Here is a 22,094-nt window from a genome sequence, read left to right as displayed (position 1 = left end):
GATTATATCCTGTTTATGCCCAGCTAGCTCACTTCCTGTCTATCTGTACAGACTTCCAGACCTCTGTAGTTATCTAGTGGCACGCTCTATTCTCTGACCTTCAGACAGGTACAGCAAGATTTTTACCACACGTAATTCCTGCACTGGAGAAGCTGAGACAGTTTGAACCTAGTCTGGACCACACTGTTAGACTTTATCAAGAGAAGAAGAGAGAAATAATGTGGCTAGAGACTAGAAAAAGAGACAGGTCAAACTCCTAGACCTCATCTGAACTAGGTATGGGTCAATAAAGAGGAAATGTATTTATTCTGATTCTTCCCTGTGATCTTTAATAGTTAAAACTAAAATGATATCAAGTTTGTTCGATTTTCTCCTTTGATGACTCTATAAAATGACAAGGTAGAATGATTCGTTAACTTCTGTTAGAACATTGAAGGCTTCTTATTTTCCATTGCTTCTACTGAGAAACATGGATCAGATTGGACAGTGTAATTGTCATATCTTGAAGTTAAATTTCTCTTTTCTGTGGTATTTTTAAAATAAAATTTTTCTTTTTCTTTGGTTTTATGAGATTACACTATGATGCTTATAGACACAAGCATCTCTGTAATGTTTTCTTTTAGATTTATAGCAATCTCTTAGATTTGTTTGCTGATGTTTCATTAATTCTATAAGTCCCCTACTATTTATTTCTTCAAATACTGTTCCAGTTAATATTTGCTCATCTGTCTTGGTGGGCAGTAGTAGTGTATACCTTTAACCCTAGTACTCAGGAGGCCAAGGCAGGAAGATCTGTGAGTTTAAGGCCAGCCTGATCTATAGAGTGAGTTCCAGGATGCCCAGGACTTCACAAAGAAACCCTGTCTCAAAACACTAAAAAAAAAGGAGAGAAAACCTCATCTCTCTCTTTGTATGTCCCTTTTACTCTGCCTGTGTTTTCAATAATCTCCTCTTGTGTTTTCATTGTATTAACATTTTGAGTTACATATGTATGAATTGTATTTGAACATCTTTTATGTGGCTAAACATTTTGCTGTGTTTTTATTGTTTTCTATACTGTTTTAAATTTTGATTAATGTGTTTTACATTATGGAAGTTTAATTTTGTCCTTATCGAAGATGTCATGTTAGTGTTGATGTGTCTGCATGTGGATATATACCTGTGTGAGTGCAGGTGCTGGCAGAGGTCAGAAGAGGGAGTCAGTTTCCCTGGAGCTAGAAGTACAGTTGAACAGACAGGTATGGGTAGTGGGAATGGAATCCCACTCTTAATGCCTGAGTCAATCTCTTTAGCTCCCCATCTGTCATATTTTACAGTTTTTTTTTTTTGTTACTTGTACATTTTCAGGTTAACTTCTATTTCAGTTAACATTTTTAGTATATTGTGGATTGCCTGATAATGATGATAATTTTACATTCTTTGCAGGCATCTTTAGCATTGTTTTGTTTCCTGCTGACTCTCATTCATAGTTTCATGTTTCCTAGGGTGAGCAGTTGTCAAGTATAGAGCATTAAGATGCAAAGCAAAAGGGTGAATAATCTATGCTTTTATTTACTTATTTGTTTTTTCCAAGGCAAGGTTCCTCTGTGTAGCTTTGAAGCCTGTCCTGAAACTTGCTCTGTAGACCAGGCTAGGCTAGAACTCACAGAGATCCACCTGCCTCTGCCTCCTGAGTGCTGAGATTAAAGGCATGCACTAACACCACCCGGTTTAGGTCATAATTTATTTTGCATTTGATTTTATCAGGACCTAAATAGCCTGTCAGTGATAGTTAATTAAGTTTAAGGCTAAAAAGTCAAGTTCAAGGCTAAAACACACATGGGCTGATGTGGTTCCAGTTTACTCTTATCTCACAAATATTGCTTTTAAGGATCCATGCTGACTAATGAGAAGGGATTCTGCAAATGATTCCATATGGTAGTTTGGTTTCCATTATATAAATCACTGACATAAAGGTTTTAATTTCCCAAGATTCTAAATGGCCCCAGGAAAATTTACACTTTGCAATTATCTATTTGTCTACATTTCAACAACAAATTTGAACTGATAATCTACCAGTGTCTTTTTCTTTTCAAGACAGAGTTTTTCTGTACAGTCCTGGCTGCCCTGGAATTTATACTGTAGAGCAGGCCTCGGTGTGTGCACCACCACTGCCCAGTGTATATACTAGTGTATATAGTGTATATACTAGTATATACTAGCTAATTGCTTCCTGTCAATGCATATTTGGACTTAATGTTAGCCATATATCCACACTGCATTGTAGCTATGAACATCTGTCTATACTCCTCTACTGAACTGTCCATCTACAGAAATTAGACCTTACAATGTCAAATATGAGTCATTTCCCAATCAAAAATATAGACCTATCTATCTCAGAGAGATTAAAAATTATTAATAATATTTTAAAGTTACTTTTCTGTGCATGCTGAAAATTAAAATTGAACTTTGGGCATCTAAAATGTTCAGTGTGCACACATTCCCATATTTACTCTTTTTTGCTGAGAGTTGAGAGTGAAGTCAAGGCTTTATATCTATCTGCTAGGCCCACACAACTAGACATTATATTTACACATTTCCTTCTTGTTTTTAAGATCACAGTGGATCCTTTAGAAATGGCATCTCACTCTGTAGTAAAAGCTGGTATTGAATGCACTGCATAGCATGGGTGTCCTGCTATGTCATGTCCACAGCATGTCATAGCACCTGCCTGCCAGTTTGTGACAACTTCCTGCCTCCGTGCCTCCAGTTACAGGATTCCAATTCTAATTCTCCACTGCTTGTTTTTTTAATTTTTGAGAACGTGTCTCAGAGTTCAGGCTGGCTTTACATTCCACAGTCTCTCAGGTGCCTGGATTATAGAAATATGCCAGCATATCGACCCTCTTTCCTTCTTTATTTCCATTTAAGGGAAGCTCTCACTATGTAGCCCAAAGCAATGCTGAATTGATTTTTCTCTATCCCCACTTGCCAAGGGCTGGGATTATGGATATGTGCCTCCATGCTTGGCTTATATTCACTTTTATTAATGGTGAGAATGAGTAAATCTAAGTCTTTTTTAACTGTTTAAAATTTTATTTCAGGGGCCAGAGAGATGGCTCAGCAATTAAGAGCACTGGTAGCTTTTCCAGGGGGCCCAAAGTCAATCCCCAGCACCCACTTGGCAGCTCACAACTGTCTGTAATTCCAGGGGATTCCAGGGATTTGCCACCCTCACTGAGACATACATGCAGGCAAAATATCAATGCACATAAAATAAAAAATAAATCATTTTAAAATCTTTATTTTAATTCCTAGGAAGTTTTTATATTGTTCTGGAAAAAAAAGAAAACTATTTCATTTAGAACAAGATAATGATCTTATCTGCTTTTGCAATAAATGATGTAGAACATCATCAATTTTAACCAAGCCAACAAAATGGTGTATTTAAAAATGAGAAAACAGCAGGATCAAGACATAGAATATTTTGAGAATTAGAAAGCATCTTTAGAAAATAGATAAGGAAAACTTTCTAGAGCAATTAATATTAAATGTAGGTCACATGAACAGAAATCAATTCTTGAAAATACTAGGACACAAAGGCTCTACGACTGTATATGAAGGGATAGCATTTTACATCTTTTATGATGAAAAAAAATCTAATAGAAAATACTGTGAATGACCCAATATAACTTCTAAGCAGATGCAGCAGCATTTAAAATCTCTGCTTGCTGGGATTTAACAGTATGTTGGAGTAACTCTCGTATATGGTAACATTTGCCCCCTTTTAGTTCGCTACTCACCTTTCTCCCTCCCAGGGACAGTAAACATCAGCTCAACACATTTACTCTCAATACTTTAACCAGCGCTTCCATTTCTGTGTCTTGCATAATAAACAGCAGAACTATTAACACATAACTTCAACAAAAACAAACAAAACAAAAGGTGCAGATTGTTTCTTTACGTCACTGTAGCCCCATAAAGATTTTTAAAACTACTGTGAGAAAAACGAAACGCATGCAGCACCAACAAAACATCAAATCCATTACAGACTAAGAAAAAAAAGCATCTGCAATCTATTAATAAAAGAAAAAATGAAAACGCATGCAGCATCAACAAAACATAAAATTCATTACAGACTAAGAAAAAAAGCATCTGCAATCTATTAATAAAAGAAAAAAATATTAAGACTTTAAAGGAGATTTTTCATTGTATATTAAATCCAAGACTATCCGTAAAGTTTTCCTTTTCTTGCATATTAGAACTGGTTTCGTGAAGTTGAAGACTGGGGATGACCGGCTTCAGGAATTTGAATTCATTTGTCCCAGTACCTCCCATCAGACACACCTCATACTGGTAGCTCTGGGACAGGGTTCCTGCCCCACTGACATCCACTAGGTGGCCAGGAAAGTGTCGCTCAGGCACTGTGCAACCACCCATAGAGGCCGCCCTGGTCCTCCTGTACAGCCTCACACCCACGAACAACAGCACAGACAAGAGGAAGATAGAAGATACAGAAGCCAAGGCAATGACCAGATACAGCGTGAGTGCATCTTCGTCGTGTGCGGGTTCCTGTGCCACCTCCGGCAGAGGCAGGTAGGGCTGAGAGAAGCCATCCACCACCAGCACATGCAGAGTGACACTGGCAGACCTCTGAGGATTGCCATTGTCCTTGACCACCAGCAACAGCCTGTGCTTGGGAGCATCGCGCTCGCTCAGCAGCCTGGCAGTACGCACCTCACCATTGTGAGCCCACACACTGAACAGCCCTGGCTCCGTGGCCTTGAGCAGCTGGAAGGACAGCCAGGCATTCTGGCCAGAGTCACGATCCACTGCCACCACCTTGGTGACCAGGTAGCCTGGTTCTGCCGCCCTGGGCAGCAGCTCAGTGCAGGGAGCAGAGGCATTCTGCAGAGGGTAGAGCACGAAGGGCGCATTGTCATTGGCGTCCAGCACGAGCACGCGCACCAGCGCTTGGCTGCTGAGTGCAGGCGAACCTTGGTCTGTGGCTCCCACGCGGAACTCGAAAGTCTGTAGGGCCTCATAGTCCAGAGCTCTGAGCGTGAACAGCTGCCCGTTGTCAGCATTGATGGAAATGAGAGAGGAGAGGGCCAGCTGCGGGTCGTGGGTGGACAGCAGCGAGTAGGTGATGTGGGCATTGGAGCCTGAGTCTGAGTCTATGGCACTGATGGTGCCTATGTGCAGGGCAGGACTGTTGTTCTCCTCGACAAACAGGGTGTAGGAGGTTTGTGTGAAGGCGGGGGCGTTGTCGTTGACATCGGACACCTGCACTGTTATGGTGTACTGGGTTGTGAGCCTGGGTGTGCCCATGTCAGTGACTGTGATGGTGATGTTGTACTCAGCTCTGCTCTCTCTGTCCAGTGCTTTTTCAGTAAGTAGAGTGAAAAAGTTCTTGAAGGTGGGTTTCAGGATGAATGGAAGGTCATCCTCAATAGAGCAAAGAATTTTTCCATTGTCCCCAGAGTCTTGATCTCGGACACTGAAAAGAGCGACCAGGGTCTCGGAAGCATTCTCTGGAATTGTCTTTGTAATTGATGACATGGTCACTTCTGGAGCATTGTCATTAATATCTAATACTTTGACTAAAAGAGTGCATTTTGCTGAAAGACCTCCACCATCTGTTGCTTGGATATTTACAGAATAGGATTGTATTACTTCAAAATCCAGTAATGACCTCAGGTTGACTTCCCCAGATGCTGGGTTGATGTCGAAGGTTTTTCTAATAACTTCTGATGTATGCAAAAATGAATATGATATTGTCCCATAATTTCCTGAATCTAAATCTTTAGCAGAGATGGCAATAATACTGGAACCAATGGGCATGTCTTCTGGGACCTGAACCTCATATAAACTCTCGGCAAACTCAGGAACATTATCATTGATATCCAATACCTTTATGAGAATGGATGTTGTCCCAGACCTGGGTGGAGACCCACCATCCAGTGCTGTAAGTGTCAATCTAAGCTCAGATTCCTCCTCATGGTCTAAAGCTCTGTCTAGAACCAGCTCCGGATATATCTTTCCATTACCATTATCATGACTTTTAACATAGAAATGAGAATTGGGGCCAATGCTGTAGTCCTGTAGACTGTTGCTTCCTATGTCCAGATCTTGTGCATTCTCCATTAAGAATGTGGATCCAATAGTTGCACTTTCTGGTATTTTAATAGTTATTTCCTTATCCAGGAACATGGGGGGGTGATCATTTATATCTCTGACATGCAGCTCAGCTCGATAAAACTGTAGAGGGTTTTCCAGTACCACCTGAAAAGGCATCATGCAGGGCTGGGTGGAGCCACACAGCTCTTCCCGGTCCAGTCTCTCACTCAAGAGCATATCTCCGGTCAGCAAATCAAGGTGTAAATGCTTTTTATTATCATCTGACACTACTCTGGCCTCCCTGGAGGACAGCTCCGTAACCCCCAGGCCCAGATCCCTTGCCAGATTAGCCACAAAAGAGCCAGCTTCTGTTTCCTCCTCTACAGAATAGTGCAAAGAGTCGGTACTCGCCCAAGACAATCCCAGCAAAACAAAGAAAACCAAGACTTGCCTTTTCCACAGAATGAGCGTCCTTCTAGTTCCCATAGTTCCTGCAGTTGACCTCCTTTGTTCCAAAATTAAATTTCGTCCCAATTTGGAGAGACGAAGATCCGATTTTTCTATTGAAAATCCCTTGGCAGCTCTGTAGGTGAATCTCCTGAAATATCGCCTTTCTCAATGAATTGGCTGTTCTCTCGTCCTCTGGACGGCAGAACACACAGAGCCGCCTATGCACTATTTCATCTTATCCTATAGCGCCACCATGTGTCTCTGTGAATTTTTTCATTTAATATTTTTCTCCCAAATCAATCTGTAAATACACCTATCTAGAATATTCAAAAGTAAGTTTCACATAGACTATGTATATCTCTAAATATTCATTATTTCTAGTTACCAATTCCCTTCAAATATAATTATACCATTATTACCATAATTGACATATTTAGAAATAATTCTTAGATATAACTTACAATTCAGTCTTTTTGGACTCTCCTACTTTTCTACAAAATGTCTCTTGTTGGCTTGTTTGGATTAGGGTCCAAACAAAGTCCACACTCCCAATCAAACAACTCATTCTTTGAATGTCCAACTCAAAACAGGATCATTAAAATTCCCCCAAATAAATAAATAATATTTATTTCTAGACAACTCTTTAGTAGTTGCAAATATATACTTCCTCTCTGGTAAATATTTGTTGGGATGAGTCCATAATATAACTAGTAACTCCATTACATTGTACTCTCTCTCATGTAAGTCAGGAAAAATATAAAACATACTACTTTTGCTAGCAGTTAACTTAAACTATGGAAGCATTAGATTTCTTGATTTTATATTTATAAAATATTAGGGTATAGTGGTGCATGCCTTTAATCCCAGAACTCAGAGGCAGGGGCATCTCTAAGAGTCTGAGGTCTGCCTGGTCTACATAGTGAGCTCCATACCAGTGAAGACTATGTAGTGGGACATTATCTAAAAACACATGTGCACATATGCATATACACATATCTACATATATGTATATATATATATATATATATATATGTGTGTGTGTGTGTGTGTGTGTGTGTGTGTGTGTGTGTGAAGATATGATGCAAATAAGATGATCTGTTTTATACAACTTCCAAACTGGAAAATTGATAAGCTAGCATTTAAAATATAACAATGCATAGGTAAAGAATATTGGAAACATAGAAAAGATAAGTAACTATGACCTAGGGCATGGGTAATATTTGGGAATATAGGTTTTGGAACCAATATGTCAACATATATTCCTGGTACTATCACTCATTACCTATAGACCTGGTCAAATTATATACCTTTGTTTCCCTGCCTATTAAAAATAAGATGCTGATAGTGTTACCTCCTAAGTTCATTACCACAGAAACTAATGGGTTTAAACATAAAGAAGTAACTAGATGTTAAGGGAAAATAATCGAAATATAGGGAGGCAGCTTGGAAGTGGTATGTGTTCAGTATGCTAATTGGGGTTCAGATTCAATCCCTAAGTCCAAAACAATAAAATTATAAAAACAAAAAAGCATAACATATCCTCAAAATTTCATTTGTATTGAGTATGTAAGACTTTCCATTGTTATCAGGCATTGGGTATTGTAAATAATCCAGGGATACTTTAAAATATACGAGTGAGTGCTTGTGTAGGTCATGGAGAAGTGCTACTCTTATTTTGGAAATACATGGGCATTTGTAAAATTTTTGTACACAGAATACTAGAACCAATGTTCACTTACAGAAAAAAGGAAAATAGGTATCTTTATTAAAACAAAGAAGACCCAGGGTTTAAAATCAGTCTTTGAAAGGCAAACAGAATTTTAAGAAAATGAGAATGAGGAACATCAGAAAATAATCTGAATTCGAGGAAAAAGTAAATAGTAAAATTGTGCATTGTATGTAAGGCAGTATTTGTGTACGACTCTGAAAACATCTGCTAAAATGTGTACCATGCTTCTATGTGTGTCCAAACACATGGTGTGGGTGGTTTGAATGATAATGCCTGCTCTGGACTCCTATGTTTGAATATTTGGTCCCCAGTTGGTGGAATTATTTGGGAAGGATTAGGAGCCATGGATTGTTGGAGAAAGAGTATCTCTTTGGGCAGACTTTGAAGCTTAGAAAGACTCATGAAATTCCCATTATTTTCTCTCTGTCTCAAATTTGCAGATCAAGATGTGAGTTCTCAGGCTGTTCCTGCCACCAGACACTTGCTCCACCATCATGGGCTCTAACTCTCTAAAAACATAAGCCTCAAGGTAAGCACTTTTAGAAATAAGTTGCCCTTGGTTATGTTTTATCACAGCAACTGAGCTGATCTGTTTGCGCCTCCCTTGACCATGGCAATTTCACAGATGGACTGAGAGCAGAGTTTTTGTTTACTACTTTCTTGTCTGGGACAGAAGAGGTATAAATAGTCATCTTCTCCCAAAGCCATCTAGAATATAGATATGATAGTGAGAAGTTACAGCCATACAGACTATAAGTTTGCCATGGGGAATGTTGGAACAGTCACTTGGAGTGAAGTCTAGAAGGACCACAAGAAGCAAAGCTGCTCTATTTATATAGCCATTTGCATTGACACTGTTACACAAAAGAGGAAGCCTTTTACAAAGCAGTGTGTAGTTGCCTTTCTTTGATTTGGTAATATAGCATTACATAATGTATGCAAACATCTCTTATGCCCTTAAAAATACCACTTTCAAAAGAATTGTTGCAAGGAAAATGAAACCAACCTTGGTTAAGAAGTTTGAGGATTGTGAAAGCAAAGGAATGTAGGAAATCCTTCCAAGGCTGAACAAGCCTTGGAAAGCAAGCCAGTAAGCAGCACTCCTCAATGGCCTCTGTGCCAGCTCTTGCCTCCAGGTTCCTATGCTGTTTGAGGCCCTGCCCTGACTTCCTTCAGTGATGAACATTGATGAGGAAGCATACGCCTAATAAACCCTGTCTTCCCCAAGTTGTTTTGGTCATGGTGTTTCATCACAGTCATATAACTGTAACTAAGAGTGTATATCGTATTACATTTATTTTATTGCTCATTTATAACAATTTCATTATATGGAAATACTTTATTTGGTTTATCTAGTTATCAGTTGATGTGTATTTGGGGTGTTTAACTTTTTAGTACTAAGTACAACACTAATATGGATATTTGTTTGTAAATGGTTTTGTGTAGATGCATGTTATTTCTTTAGATCAGCATATAGGAATTGAAATTGTAATAGAAGACACACACACACACACACACACACACACTGATGCATGTGAAGTGATTATGTACTAATTTTTGTTGTTGTTGTTTTACTTCTGTAATCTTTGGATCATGTCTGGCATGCTATAATGCTTTAATTGGTCCTCCACTAATCTATTCCCCCACTCAGTACCATAATGACAGGAGGTAATCTTAATACTTGGTTTTGATTTACTGTTATTCTGTGATTTTCGTTCTCTATACAAAGACATTTTCATTTAAAGGAGAAAACCCGCTTTAACTTCTACTTCTTAAAGTGGGAAATTAAATTTAACTAGCCCATATCCACATTTTGCCTGGATGCATAGACCAATGGGCTGATAATGAAATTCTAGCATTCAAAAATTATAAATACTGAATTGTCTTGGACATTCGAGGCATGTTAATTAACTAATTAAAAATTAGTTTAAAAATATACAATGTTAAATATCTTCAAGAGGAAGATTGGATTGGAAACATCATCACTTAGTCCTTCCCCCCACTATTACCCTTATGCCTTACTACTTTTCCATGATAATTAATTTTCTCATCTACATTTTCCTCCTCCTATACGTATAGACTTTAGACTTTTAAGGAAACTTATTGGAAACTTCATCTCCCATCCATTATATTTTTCCCTGTAGAGTTGTCAGACTATCAAGGGCAAGAGCCATTATAGACTGCCCCCTCTCAACACAAGATAAACTCCCCTCTGTGTGTCAGTTGAACTTAATTTTTTTAAAATTAGAATATAAATAATGATCTCTTCAAACTCTCAGTGCTACACATGTATGACATTTTCATACATCCAAAATAAAGTGGTCACCAACTTTTTGGATGCTACTCTTCAGTAGAGTTTGTGACTGACTTAGCGGCTTGTGACCATATCAGGAAGTTTAAGCAATAGTAAAATAGTAAATCTCAAGTTCACAATAGGCTAAGTACTGAGAACAAAACATTTCTTCCTGTTAGGTTTGAATGTTGGATAATACACACACAGCATGTTTTTACATGTTAATTAGTATTCAGTGCATGTTCATTTATTTCAGAGAGAACATGAGCAAATTTATATATTATCTCACAGGCTTACTTTATTCTATCCAAACTATTTTTTAGGTACCTGTACATCTGGCTTACATTCTGTTTTTGTGACATTAGTAAAACATTTGTAAAATTAAAACCTCATATTCCAAGATTCTGCAAGTGGCTACAGTATTCATGTGCTTATTATTAAATAGACTACCACTGTCCCCACTTGTTTATTTTGTGTTGTGAACTATTTGGAGTCCTATCACTGAGCCATCTCCAGAATCACTATGGTCTCCCTTTCAAAAAGCTTAATGGTTGTATCATAGTATAAATTTTCCAATATATTACTATAGTCAATAGTAACAAACATTTAAAATAATATCTAAGGTAGCGTGATTTTAAAAACAAACTTACTTGAAAAATAGCATCCATAATAATAAGACACAAGAAAAATCCCACAAAGGGAGTCAAGGAATGGTACACTTGAACATTTCAATTGTTCCTGAAGTGGTTTGTTTATTTCATCATAAGCAAAGTGAAGGTAAAGTGCAACTGGAAAAGACAGATGGGGGTGATTTTGTGTTAAGGAGGAAAATTCGTTACAAGTTAGGACATCCTAGAGAACTGGCCACAAAACAAACTACAATCTTACTACCAGTGCTGACATAAATTGAAAAGTGGGAGGGACAAAATAAGATGCAAACACTAGGAGATTTGAAGATCATGCAAAATGGGAGAAATACTCATCGAATGGAATAGCCATAAGATGCAATACATATGATATACCATCAGTTATGGTCACTAAATAACCCCAAACTATTGTAGAGAGTAGGACTTTCCTCTATTTCTTTCCCAGGGAACTGGTGTGGTAGATTGGGGGAAATTGGCTTCAGAAATTTGAACTCATCAGTCCCAGTACCTCCCATCAGACACACCTCATACTGATAGCTCTGGGACAGTGTCCCCGCACCACTGACATCCACCAGATGGCTAGGAAAGTGTCCCTCAGGAACAGAGCAGCCACCCATAGAGGCTGCCCTGGACCCGCCTGCATAGCCTCACCCCTACAAACAATAGCACAAACAAGAGGAAGAGCGAAGACACAGACGTCAACGCAATGACCAAGTACAAAGTCAATACGTCTTTTTCCTGTGTGGGGCTGTGTGCCACCTCAGGCAGAGGCAGGTAGAGCTGAGAGAAACCATCCACCACCAGCACATGCAGAGTGACACTGGCAGACCTCTGAGGATTGCCATTGTCCTTGACCAGCAGCAGCAGCCTGTGCTTGGGAGCATCACGCTCACTCAGCAGCCTGGAGGTGCGCACCTCGCCATTGTGAGCCCACACACTGAACAGCCCTGGCTCCGTGGCCTTGAGCAGCTGGAAGGACAGCCAGGCATTCTGGCCAGAGTCACGGTCCACAGCCACCACCTTGGTGACCAGGTAGCCCGGCTCTGCTGCCCTGGGCAGCAGCTCAGTGCAAGGTGCCGATGCGTTCTGCAGAGGGTAGAGCACAAAGGGCGCGTTGTCATTGGAGTCCAGCACGAGCACGCGCACCAGGGCCTGGCTGCTGAGTGCTGGAGAGCCTTGGTCTGTGGCTCCCACTTGGAATTCGAAGGTCTTCAGGGCCTCATAGTCCAGAGCCCTAAGCGCGAACAGCTGCCCATTGTCTGCATTGATGGAGATAAGCGAGGAGAGGGCCAGTTGTGGGTTGTGGGTGGGCAGCAGCGAGTAGGTGATGTGGGCATTGGAGCCTGAGTCTGAATCTGTGGCGCTGATGGTGCCTATGTGCAGGGCGGGGCTGTTGTTCTCCTGAACAAATAGGGTGTAGGAGGTTTGTGTGAAGGCGGGGGCGTTGTCGTTGACATCAGACACCTGCACAATTATGGTGTGTTGGGTTGTGAGTCTGGGTGTGCCCAGGTCGGTGACCGTGATGGTGATGTTGTACTCAGCTCTGCTTTCTCTGTCCAGTGAGCCCTCCGTTTCTAAGTGATAATAATTTTCAATCGAAGACTTTAGCACAAACGGGAGGTCCTCCGGAATAGAACATACTATTCTGCTGTTCTCTCCTGAGTCCTTGTCTTGGATACTAAAAACCATAACTAAAGTATCCGGGGTATTTTCTGGGATTGGACTGGTAAATGATGACACATCAATTTCAGGAAAATTGTCATTAACATCCATCACCTGAATTCTTACTGTAGATTTCCCAAAAAGTCCTCCCCGATCTGTAGCTTTAACAATTATTGAGTAGGATTCAGTTGTTTCAAAGTCCAAATATCCTATTAATCGTATTTCTCCAGAGTTTTTATTAATTGCAAATTTCTTTTGGATATCCTCTGATGCATGAGAAAAGGCATAGGATACTTCACCATTAATTCCGGAGTCTAGATCCCAAGCTGACACAGTGGTAACCAGTGAGCCAAGGATGTTATTTTCTGGAATCTTCACTTCATAGAACATGTGCTCAAACTCGGGGGAGTTGTCATTAATATCTATGACTTCCACCCGAACCAAGGCAGTCCCAGACCTGGGTGGAGTCCCACCATCCAAAGCAGTGAGGATGAGACTGTGCTCAGGCTGCTCCTCGTAATCCAGTGCCTTGTCCAAAACTAACTCTGGATATATCTTGCCATCAGGATTAACTCTCATTGTAACATGAAAATGGGAGTTCTGGCTTATCACATAATTTTTCACAGCATTGGTTCCTACATCTAAATCTGTCGCACTTTCTAGTAAGAACACAGCACCAACAGGGCTATTCTCTGGGATTTCTAGAACCATTTCCTTTTCCAAGAATACTGGGGAGTTGTCATTGATATCCTTGACCTCCAACTCAACTTGCAAAATCTGTAAGGGATTTTTCATTAACACCTGGAAATGCAGCATGCAGAACTCGGAGGAGCCACACAGCACCTCCCTGTCTAGAGGTTCACTTAGGAGCAAATCTCCTGAATTTATGTTCAATTGCAAAGGCAGTTTGTTATCTTTAGAGACCACTTGAGCCCCGCGTGAAGACAGTTCACCCAACTCAAGCCCCAGGTCCTTTACCAGATTGACTACTAAGGCCCCACTCAGCATCTCCTCCACCACAGAAAGTCTCCCAGGCCTACCGTGTGCTTGAGCTATTCCCAGCAAAACAAAGAGAAGCAGGACTTGCCTTGCTTGCCTGGTCTGCAGACAGCTTTCCCGTGGGTTCTCCATTACTCCTTTCCAGCACGCTTTTGAAAGAATCACTTCTGCTCCACCACGCAGTTCTGTAAAATGTGCCCTTTTATTTGTCCACAGGATCCTCAGAATCCGAAGGATAAACCGTTTCTTGGTAGCACCTCCATGACTTGTTATTTCTTCCTAGTTTTCCGTGCTCACTGGGGCTGAGTGTCTGCAGCATTTAATGTAATTTCTTTTCAGTAGCATTATCCTGCAGCGCCACCATGTGTTTTCTCCGATTTTCACAGTTTGATGAATGCTACTTAAATTCCATTTGCATCGAATGTCCCCCAGAAACAAACATTTATTGTTTATGCGGTTACTAGTGTATTTTTTCATTAGTGTTCCTCTATTGCACATGGTGATGTTAGTACTTGTTTAAAAGCATTTGTTAAGTATCTCAGGAATATTGTTAAGTTTAATACATCCCTTCCTACCAGGCCTTTCGCAGTTGGAAAGGGAAAGAAAAACGTCCATGGAAAGTTTCCAGAGGTTCTCGTAGGGTTACGAAACTGAATGAGCCAGTAGATGGTACACGTTAAGGAACATATTATATAAATTCATAGTTTTGTTCCAGTTTCTTGCAAGTGACAAAAATTCAGTAAGTGATAGACAGACATGCTGTTTTGTGTAAAGCACATTCTTACTCCTAATTCTGACCTCTGCCAGGTTCCCAAAATATTCTCCCAACAATACACAGAAGTTCATGGAGAAAAGTTAGAGATTTGCTTTCCTAAAGAGAGCAAAAATTTAACCTCTGATGAAACCAATTCATGCCATGTCTGAGTAGTGACAAAACATATGGTTATGTGAATAAAGCATCATAAGGATAGCTTTTAGTCATAGAGCCTAAAAACCTGCCCTTTGCTTGTTTAACCTTAACAAGCATCATCTCTGAAATTTGGTGGGTATCCTTAACTGGAGTTTATGATTGCTACTGAAGGAGGAGACTGTTGGAAGTAGATGCTAGAAGCTCATCAATGATGTTTACGATTGAAAGTTTAAAAGCATCCAGGAATGGATGGGATAGTTGGAGTTGAAAAATGCTGTTTAAGTTGAATCTTTAAAAATTTAAGTTCTAACTATGGTTGAAAAAGAAACCAGCACAAAAGATAAAAACCGAAAGGTATGTGTGCTGGTAATATGCAGTTATCCTAAATACCTAAAAGCTGATAGGAAAGTAATAATATTGAGAACTCACAAAATTAAAATGCAAAAAGGACAGCACAGATGTGTTTAATGACAGAAAGCAGATGGATGATGTTCCTGGAAATGGCTAAAAAATCGTCCCTGGAGATAGGGCAATTAAATGTTTGTCTCCCAGAACACCATTAACACTCTAGAAACTGGAAGGTTAAAGTTAATCATGAGATGGAGACTGTATTATTAGTATTTACAGTGTTGAATTCTCTGTTCTGTGTCTACAGAGAGAAAAGTTAATCAAGTTAGAAAATGGATACTTGATTTGGAGATATTAACACACTTTTTCTAGTCTTTGATACAAGTCATGCTGAACAAAAATGTGACGTTAAACTAAAGGATAGTAGAACTTTAGAGTTTTGCATAGTGAGATTTCAAGTCTCTTTTGTAGCAATGTTCTCAGAGTGTAGAACACAAGATCTATCAAGGACACATAATCTCACTCCATGGATAGTCCTGAATTCTAACCTGGAAATCATGAAAACACAAATAAATTCTTACACTTACTGATACTTACTGATACACTTACTACATACTACCTGTAGTCCCAATACTCAAGAAGAAGAGACACAAAGATTTCATATTTGAGGCTACCCTGCACTAATATTTGAGAACCTGCTTCAAGAGGTAAAAAAGAAAACAGAATAGATTAGGGGGATTTAAATGTCCTGTACAAACTATATAATTTGGTAAATTTCGTCAGCTACCCTGACTCACTCCTAATTTTTAAAATGGCTATGTAATGTTAATAATGCTGTACAAGTATGTCCTTGTAATATATTCTAAGAGGAAAAATTACAGATAATAACACATATTACATTTCCAACAAATATTTTTTTAAAAATTAGAAGAACCGAAAAGGTTCTAGAAGTGTTTATTTGCCAAAAAGGGGAAAGCTTACATAAAATATTTAATAAAAAGTTTTAGAAAATTAGTAGGAGATAAATTACAGCAAACTAAAATTGAATTGTTTTTGAACTGAGAATCTGAACATTGACAGTATATGTTCTTGTGAAAGTGTTAACACATAAATGGTTCCTGTTATGGTATTTCCAACACCTCCAGAATGAAAGGGGAAAATATTGCAGTAAATGAGATACAGTTTAGAGTAGAATTTGTGAAAGGTAAGTCCACAAAATTAAGAAAAAAAAGTGCTTTTTAATTCTGAGGGAAATTTTTCAAATTATACTTTTATACCCAGTCAAACTATCAATCAAACGAAAAGACTGCTTCACTATGTAAATTACCAAAAGTTGCATCTATTTTAATGAAATTGCATTCCAACCAATTAAGAAAGTAAACTCAGAAATGATACTGGAGTCTATAAAAGGTGGGCAGTATGGGACAAGCATTAAAAGCATGATAACCTCTCTGCTATTGCTCGTGGTATTAGCTGAGGTCATCCTTGTGGAGAGGGTACCTTGACTGGCCATTTACTGTAATCAGATTTGTGACTACCTTAACTGTCACCAGAGAGCCATTGCCCAGTAACTGATGGAAGCAGATATACTGGGCCTAGCTCCTGGAGTCCTCCTGAAGAAAGGGAGGAGGGATTTTATGAGCCAGGGGGCTTCAGGTCATGATGGAGGAATTCATAGAGAAGCTGACCTGAGTTAGTGGGAGAACATGGATTCTGGACCAACAGTTAGGGAGCTTGCATGAGACCTACCCTCTGTGTGCATGCGTGCATGCCTGCCTATGTGTGCCTTGCGCGTGTGCGTGTGCACGCATGCGTGTGTGTGTGCGTGTGTGCATGCATGTGTGTATGTGTGTGTGTATGACAGTTATGTAGCTTGGCCTGCTTGTAAGGCTCCTAGCAGTGAGATCAGGACCTGCCCCTGGAGATGACTAACTGGCTTTTGGCAACCTGTTCCCCATGCTGAATCAACTCTCTCAGCCTTTATGCAGGGAGAGGAACTCAGTCCTACCTCAATTTGATCTGGCAGGCTTTCTTCAAGTCCATGTGAGGCCTGACACTTTCTGAAGGGAGGAGTGGATGGGGAAGGGGTAGAAGGCAGTTTGTGGGGGATGGAATGGGAGGACAGGAGGGAAGGGGAACTGTGGTTGGCAGGTAAAATATAAAACAGATTAATTAAATAAAAATAATAAAAAGCATGACAGCCATAAGGTAAACAGTCTAAATGAAAAAGAGCTATGAATGAAAACTCTGTAGGAAATAAACACAAATAGTTTGTATCTTATATTTGAATATTTGAAGGCAAAAACGTTAATCAAGAGGACCATCATGTGAAAAATCAGTAGAAAGAATGGAGGATACACCCTATGGTAACCCTCTACTTTGGCCTGGAAAGAGAGAGCAGAAAAATCAGTAGTATTAAATAGATATTTAGCCAAATCTAAAACAGCAGCCATCAACTCTGGGAAAGATACTTCCAAGAAAAGAAATGTAATAATACTGCATTACTAAGTCTGCACACATAAGAGACCTAGCTGGGTGGATATTAATATTAGTTTCATGGATGGTACTCATCTATGAGGCCTTGGAACCCACAGAAACAAAACTGACATTTTCTGACAATTATACCAGGAAACTAGGAAAAGGGAAATCCACAATTCTTGTGTGCGTGTCTATTAATGGGAAATAAGAACTGTAAATCCTTTTGCACTGAGTGGGTAACACAGAAAAGTTAATTATGAAGATAAAGCAGTCTAAACATATCACCTGAAGTAGAACAGATTTGAGGAACAACTGTGTAGAAAGTGACTGGAGATGAAAAAAAAAATGTTTTCTCTATAACCTTTAATTTATTTCAATTTTAAAATTTGACAGTTCTTTAAGTTCCAATATAAAATAAAAAGTATCTTTCCAACAGCCCATAAGTATTGCCACACAAACTTTAAATGTGTTCAAATTTATGTTGATTTTTATGCAGACTATTACCTTGTATTTGCATTATATGACACAATCTGTTTTATATGTCAGCAAGAATGAGCACCAAAAAGAGCTCTTGGGGAAGGTGAGCAAGAAGGGCAATGAAACAGCTGTGTCAAGAAAGCTGAATGGGAGACTTGCAGGGAAAAGGAAGGGAAGCAGGGGAAGAGCAGAGGGTAGAGATGAATGACCTATGTTTGCAGACACTCATTAATTAGTATGCTAACACAAGAATTACCAGAATACTCAAAATCATAAACAAAGGGAAATAATAGGCATTGCAGGAAGATGGAGGAGGTTATAAGAAACAAAATGCACAACATAGATGCATGAAATTGGCAAAAAACAAAGTCAAAGAGAGTTAAAAATCCTGTACTTTTAAAAATAGTTACTAGTTAGAGATAGATCTCAATGATATACCATTTGCTTAGCATGCAAAAGGCTTGGGGTTAATGATTAGCAACAAAAGGAGACAAGACAAAAAACCCAAATCTCAATTTTCTGTAATGGGAAATGACAACAAATTATTGTGTGCTATGAAAGGATGAAAACCTCAGACTTAAAGTGGTACATACTCCACTAAAAAATATCACTAATGAAAAAACACTGAAAAATTTATATGTAACCTACTTGGAAGTTGAAAATGAAGTTCTGCTGTGTTGTGCTGGGTCGAAACTACTGCCCATCTAAACTAGTACTCCTATGGCTGTATCATACATCCATTAAATGGGATGAAACCTTACGCAAAATTAGAGACTTCAAAATGTGGGCTTTTCATCAGCATTGATCTGGGAACCATGAGAATGAACACCAGGGTAAATTGGTTTCATGAACTTGAAATCACTGGTATCACCTGAGCCTCCCATCAGACACACCTCATATTGGTAGCTTTGGGACAGGGTGCCCATGCCGCTGACATCCACCAGGTGGCTAGAAAAGTGTCCTTCAGCGACAGAGCAGTCCCTCAGCGCTTTCGCCCTGACCCTCTTGCACAGCCTCACCCCCGACAAACAGTAACACAGACAAGAGGAATAGTAAAGAGACACACGCCAAGGCAATGACCAGGTACAGAGTGAGCTCATCCTCATCCTGGGCAGAGTCACTCGCTACCTCGGGCAGAGGCAGGTAGGGCTGAGAGAAGCCATCCACCACCAGCACATGCAGAGTGACACTGGCAGACCTCTGAGGATCGCCATTGTCTTTGACCAGCAGCAGCAGCCTGTGCTTGGGAGCATCGCGCTCACTCAGGAGTCTGGAGGTGCGCACCTCGCCATTGTGAGCCCACACGGTGAATAGCCCAGGCTCCGTAGCCTTGAGCAGCTGGAATGACAACCATGCATTCTGGCCAGAGTCACGGTCCACAGCCACCACCTTGGTGACCAGGTAGCCTGTCTCTGCCGCCCTGGGCAGCAGCTCCGTGCAGGGTGCAGAGGCGTTCTGCTGAGGGTAGAGCACAAAGGGTTCATTGTCGTTGGAGTCCAAAACCAACACTTGCACCAGCACCTGGCTGCTGAGCGCTGGCAAGCCTTGGTCTGTGGCGCGCACGTGGAACTCGAAGGTCTGCAAGGTCTCATAGTCCAGCGCCCTGAGCGCGAACAGCTGCCCATTGTCTGCATTGATGGAGATGAGCGAGGAGAGGGCCAGCTGCGGGTCATGGGTGGGCAGCAGCGAGTAGGTGATGTGGGCATTGGAGCCTGAGTCCGAATCTGTGGCGCTGATGGTGCCTATGTGCAGGGCGGGGCTGTTGTTCTCCTGGACAAACAGGGTGTAGGAGGTTTGTGTGAAGTTGGGGGCGTTGTCGTTGACGTCTGAGACCTGCACTGTTATGGTGTGCTGTGTTGTGAGTCTGGGTGTGCCCAGGTCGGTAACTGTGATGGTGATGTTGTACTTAGCTCTGCTCTCTCTGTCCAGAGCTCCTTCTGTCATCAGGATGTAAAAATTATCTACAGACCGTCTTAGATCGAAGGGCAGATTTTCTTGAATATAGCAAACGGTCTTTCCATTTTCTCCAGAGTCTCTGTCGTTAATCCTAAAAACTGCCAGCACAGTTTCGGGGGAGTTTTCAACAACTTCATTGACAAGTGATGATATGGTCAGTTCAGGAGGGTTGTCATTAATGTCTAAAACATGAACTAAAACCGTACATCTAGCAGAAAGGCCCCCACCATCAGCTGCCTGTATATTTAACTTATAGGACTTCACCATCTCATAATCAAGCACGGCTTTGAGCACGATTTCCCCAGAGAAAGGGTTGATTTGAAAGGTTTCTCGAATATCTTCGGAGGCATCAAAAAATGAATAGGATACTTCTGCATTGACTCCTGAATCAACATCTTCTGCAGAGACTTTAACAATAGGAAGTCCTATTGGGCTATTTTCTGGAGCCTGGGTTTGATAAAGTTCCTGGGAAAACTGTGGGGCATTATCATTGATGTCCATGACCAGAATTTGTATAGTGGCTGTTCCGGACCTGGGTGGAGTCCCTCCATCAAATGCTGTGAGTGTTAAACTGAACTCCTGCTCCTCCTCCCAATCTAGAGGCTTATCTAGCACAAGCTCTGGATATATCATCCCTTCATCATTGCCATGAATTGCAATATGAAAAACAGAATTGGGGCTGATGGTATAGTTTTGGATGCCATTACGTCCTCCATCTGAGTCTAGTGCTCTCTCTAAGCGAAATGCTGTTCCTACAGCTGTGTTTTCTAGTATTTTTAAAATCATCTCTTTGTCCTGGAATGAGGGTGAGTGGTCATTTATATCCACGATTCTCAGCTCAGCCCGGTAAATCTGAAAGGGGTTATCCATTAAAATTTGGAAATACAGTATGCAGGGCTCTGTGGAGCCACACAGCTTCTCTCGATCCAGTTTCTCATTTGTGAGCAAATTTCCAGTGTGAAAATCCAGGAGCAAATGCTGCTTGTTGTCATCAGATGCCACCCTAGTTCTCTTTGCAGCCAGGGTTTCCACCTCTAGCCCCAGATCCTCTGCCAGATTCGCCACAAATGATCCCCTTTCTGTTTCCTCAGTTACTGAATAAGGTCCAAACATAGAACCTGCCGAACACAGACCCCCGAACAGAAACAGAAATAGCACTTGCCTTTGTCGGGAGAAGCGTGACCCTCTAGCTGCCATTGTTTCTTATTTCCTCACTGCAGGCCCAGCCACAGCTCCCAGCGGTTATAAACCTTAGATGTTCCACTTAACTGGAAGTGTCCAGGATTTCTTTTCCCTTTCTCAGTCTTGAGGAGCCTCAGCTTTTCTCCCAGTGGTCAGGATTTTCCTTCTTTGGTTAGTGACTTCTGGTGCAGCCTCAGTTAATTTTCCTCATGTCTCTTTAGCCTGCAGCGCCACCATGTGGCCACGAACAGATTGAAAACGCTATTTCCTAGTTTTATGTGTACAGTCGCTTGTTTTAATTTTTTCATTTTGTTTGTTTTGTGAATGTAATGCTGAGATAGAGATACCTTCATACTGATTCTTCACAGCTTCATGGGAAAGTTAAAATTCTGACATTTGAATAGGTTTGTAGTGGTAAAGTTGTTTCACTGCTAGATTGAACTCCATGCCAGTCCTTTCATCCCTGGCACAGGCTCATGCAAGCAAAGAAAAATTGTCAGCACGTCTTTTGACAACATATTCCACAATTCCTGTGCGCAGGAGCACAGGAAACGGGCAAAAGAAATGATTCACACATTCTCCAGAAATCTTATTCACACTCTGTATCACATTCCTTTAAGAGAAGTGCTACTCTGCATCCAGAACTGAGCCATCATGCCATCCGTCCCCTGTGACACAGAATGTGTACTATTGTGACTTGTATTTATTATGTAAATAGCACTGCTTCCAGCTTCATAAACCTCCCCCACCCCTTCAATAGGTGACATATATGGGATGGAAACTGTGTCTTTGGCAAGTCATTCAGTCACTAATGTTTATTGAATCAAAGTGCACACAAATGAACTATGAAGAGGACAAGAAACA

The 22,094-nt window shown here is 40.5% G+C and overlaps 2 protein-coding genes and 1 long non-coding RNA gene across 4 annotated transcripts in view; 1 reads left to right on the top strand and 2 right to left on the bottom strand.

Moving 5' to 3' along the window:
* Positions 1-4,185: 4,185 nt before the first annotated feature.
* Positions 4,186-22,094, bottom strand: part of LOC127234093 (protocadherin beta-4) — a 98,703-nt gene continuing 80,794 nt past the window's right edge. Inside the window, exons 3-4 of one of the 2 annotated variants that reach the window (XM_051200822.1) lie at positions 12,048-12,133; positions 4,186-4,630 (exon numbers count right to left, since the gene is read on the bottom strand). In XM_051200822.1, coding sequence (XP_051056779.1) covers positions 4,186-4,630; positions 12,048-12,133 — 531 coding nt within the window. The remainder of the gene's footprint in view (positions 4,631-12,047; positions 12,134-22,094) is intronic. The other variant, XM_051200821.1, reaches the window with a different exon arrangement.
* LOC127234104 (uncharacterized) overlaps positions 12,430-22,094 on the top strand; it is a 128,028-nt gene continuing 118,363 nt past the window's right edge. The window contains exon 1 of the long non-coding RNA XR_007835550.1: positions 12,430-12,542. This is a non-coding gene — a long non-coding RNA (uncharacterized LOC127234104). The remainder of the gene's footprint in view (positions 12,543-22,094) is intronic.
* Positions 18,837-21,246, bottom strand: LOC127234103 (protocadherin beta-18-like). The gene is given in 2 exon segments (XM_051200834.1): positions 18,837-19,114; positions 19,116-21,246. Coding segments are annotated over 2 exon segments (2,376 nt in total). The 5' UTR covers position 21,246; the 3' UTR covers positions 18,837-18,868.

The sequence above is a fragment of the Phodopus roborovskii genome, unplaced genomic scaffold (assembly GCF_943737965.1).
Source record: "Phodopus roborovskii unplaced genomic scaffold, PHOROB, whole genome shotgun sequence".
NCBI lineage: Eukaryota > Metazoa > Chordata > Mammalia > Rodentia > Cricetidae > Phodopus > Phodopus roborovskii.
The sequence above is the reverse complement of the archived record's forward strand: the minus strand, read 5'-3'. Positions and strand labels throughout refer to the sequence as shown.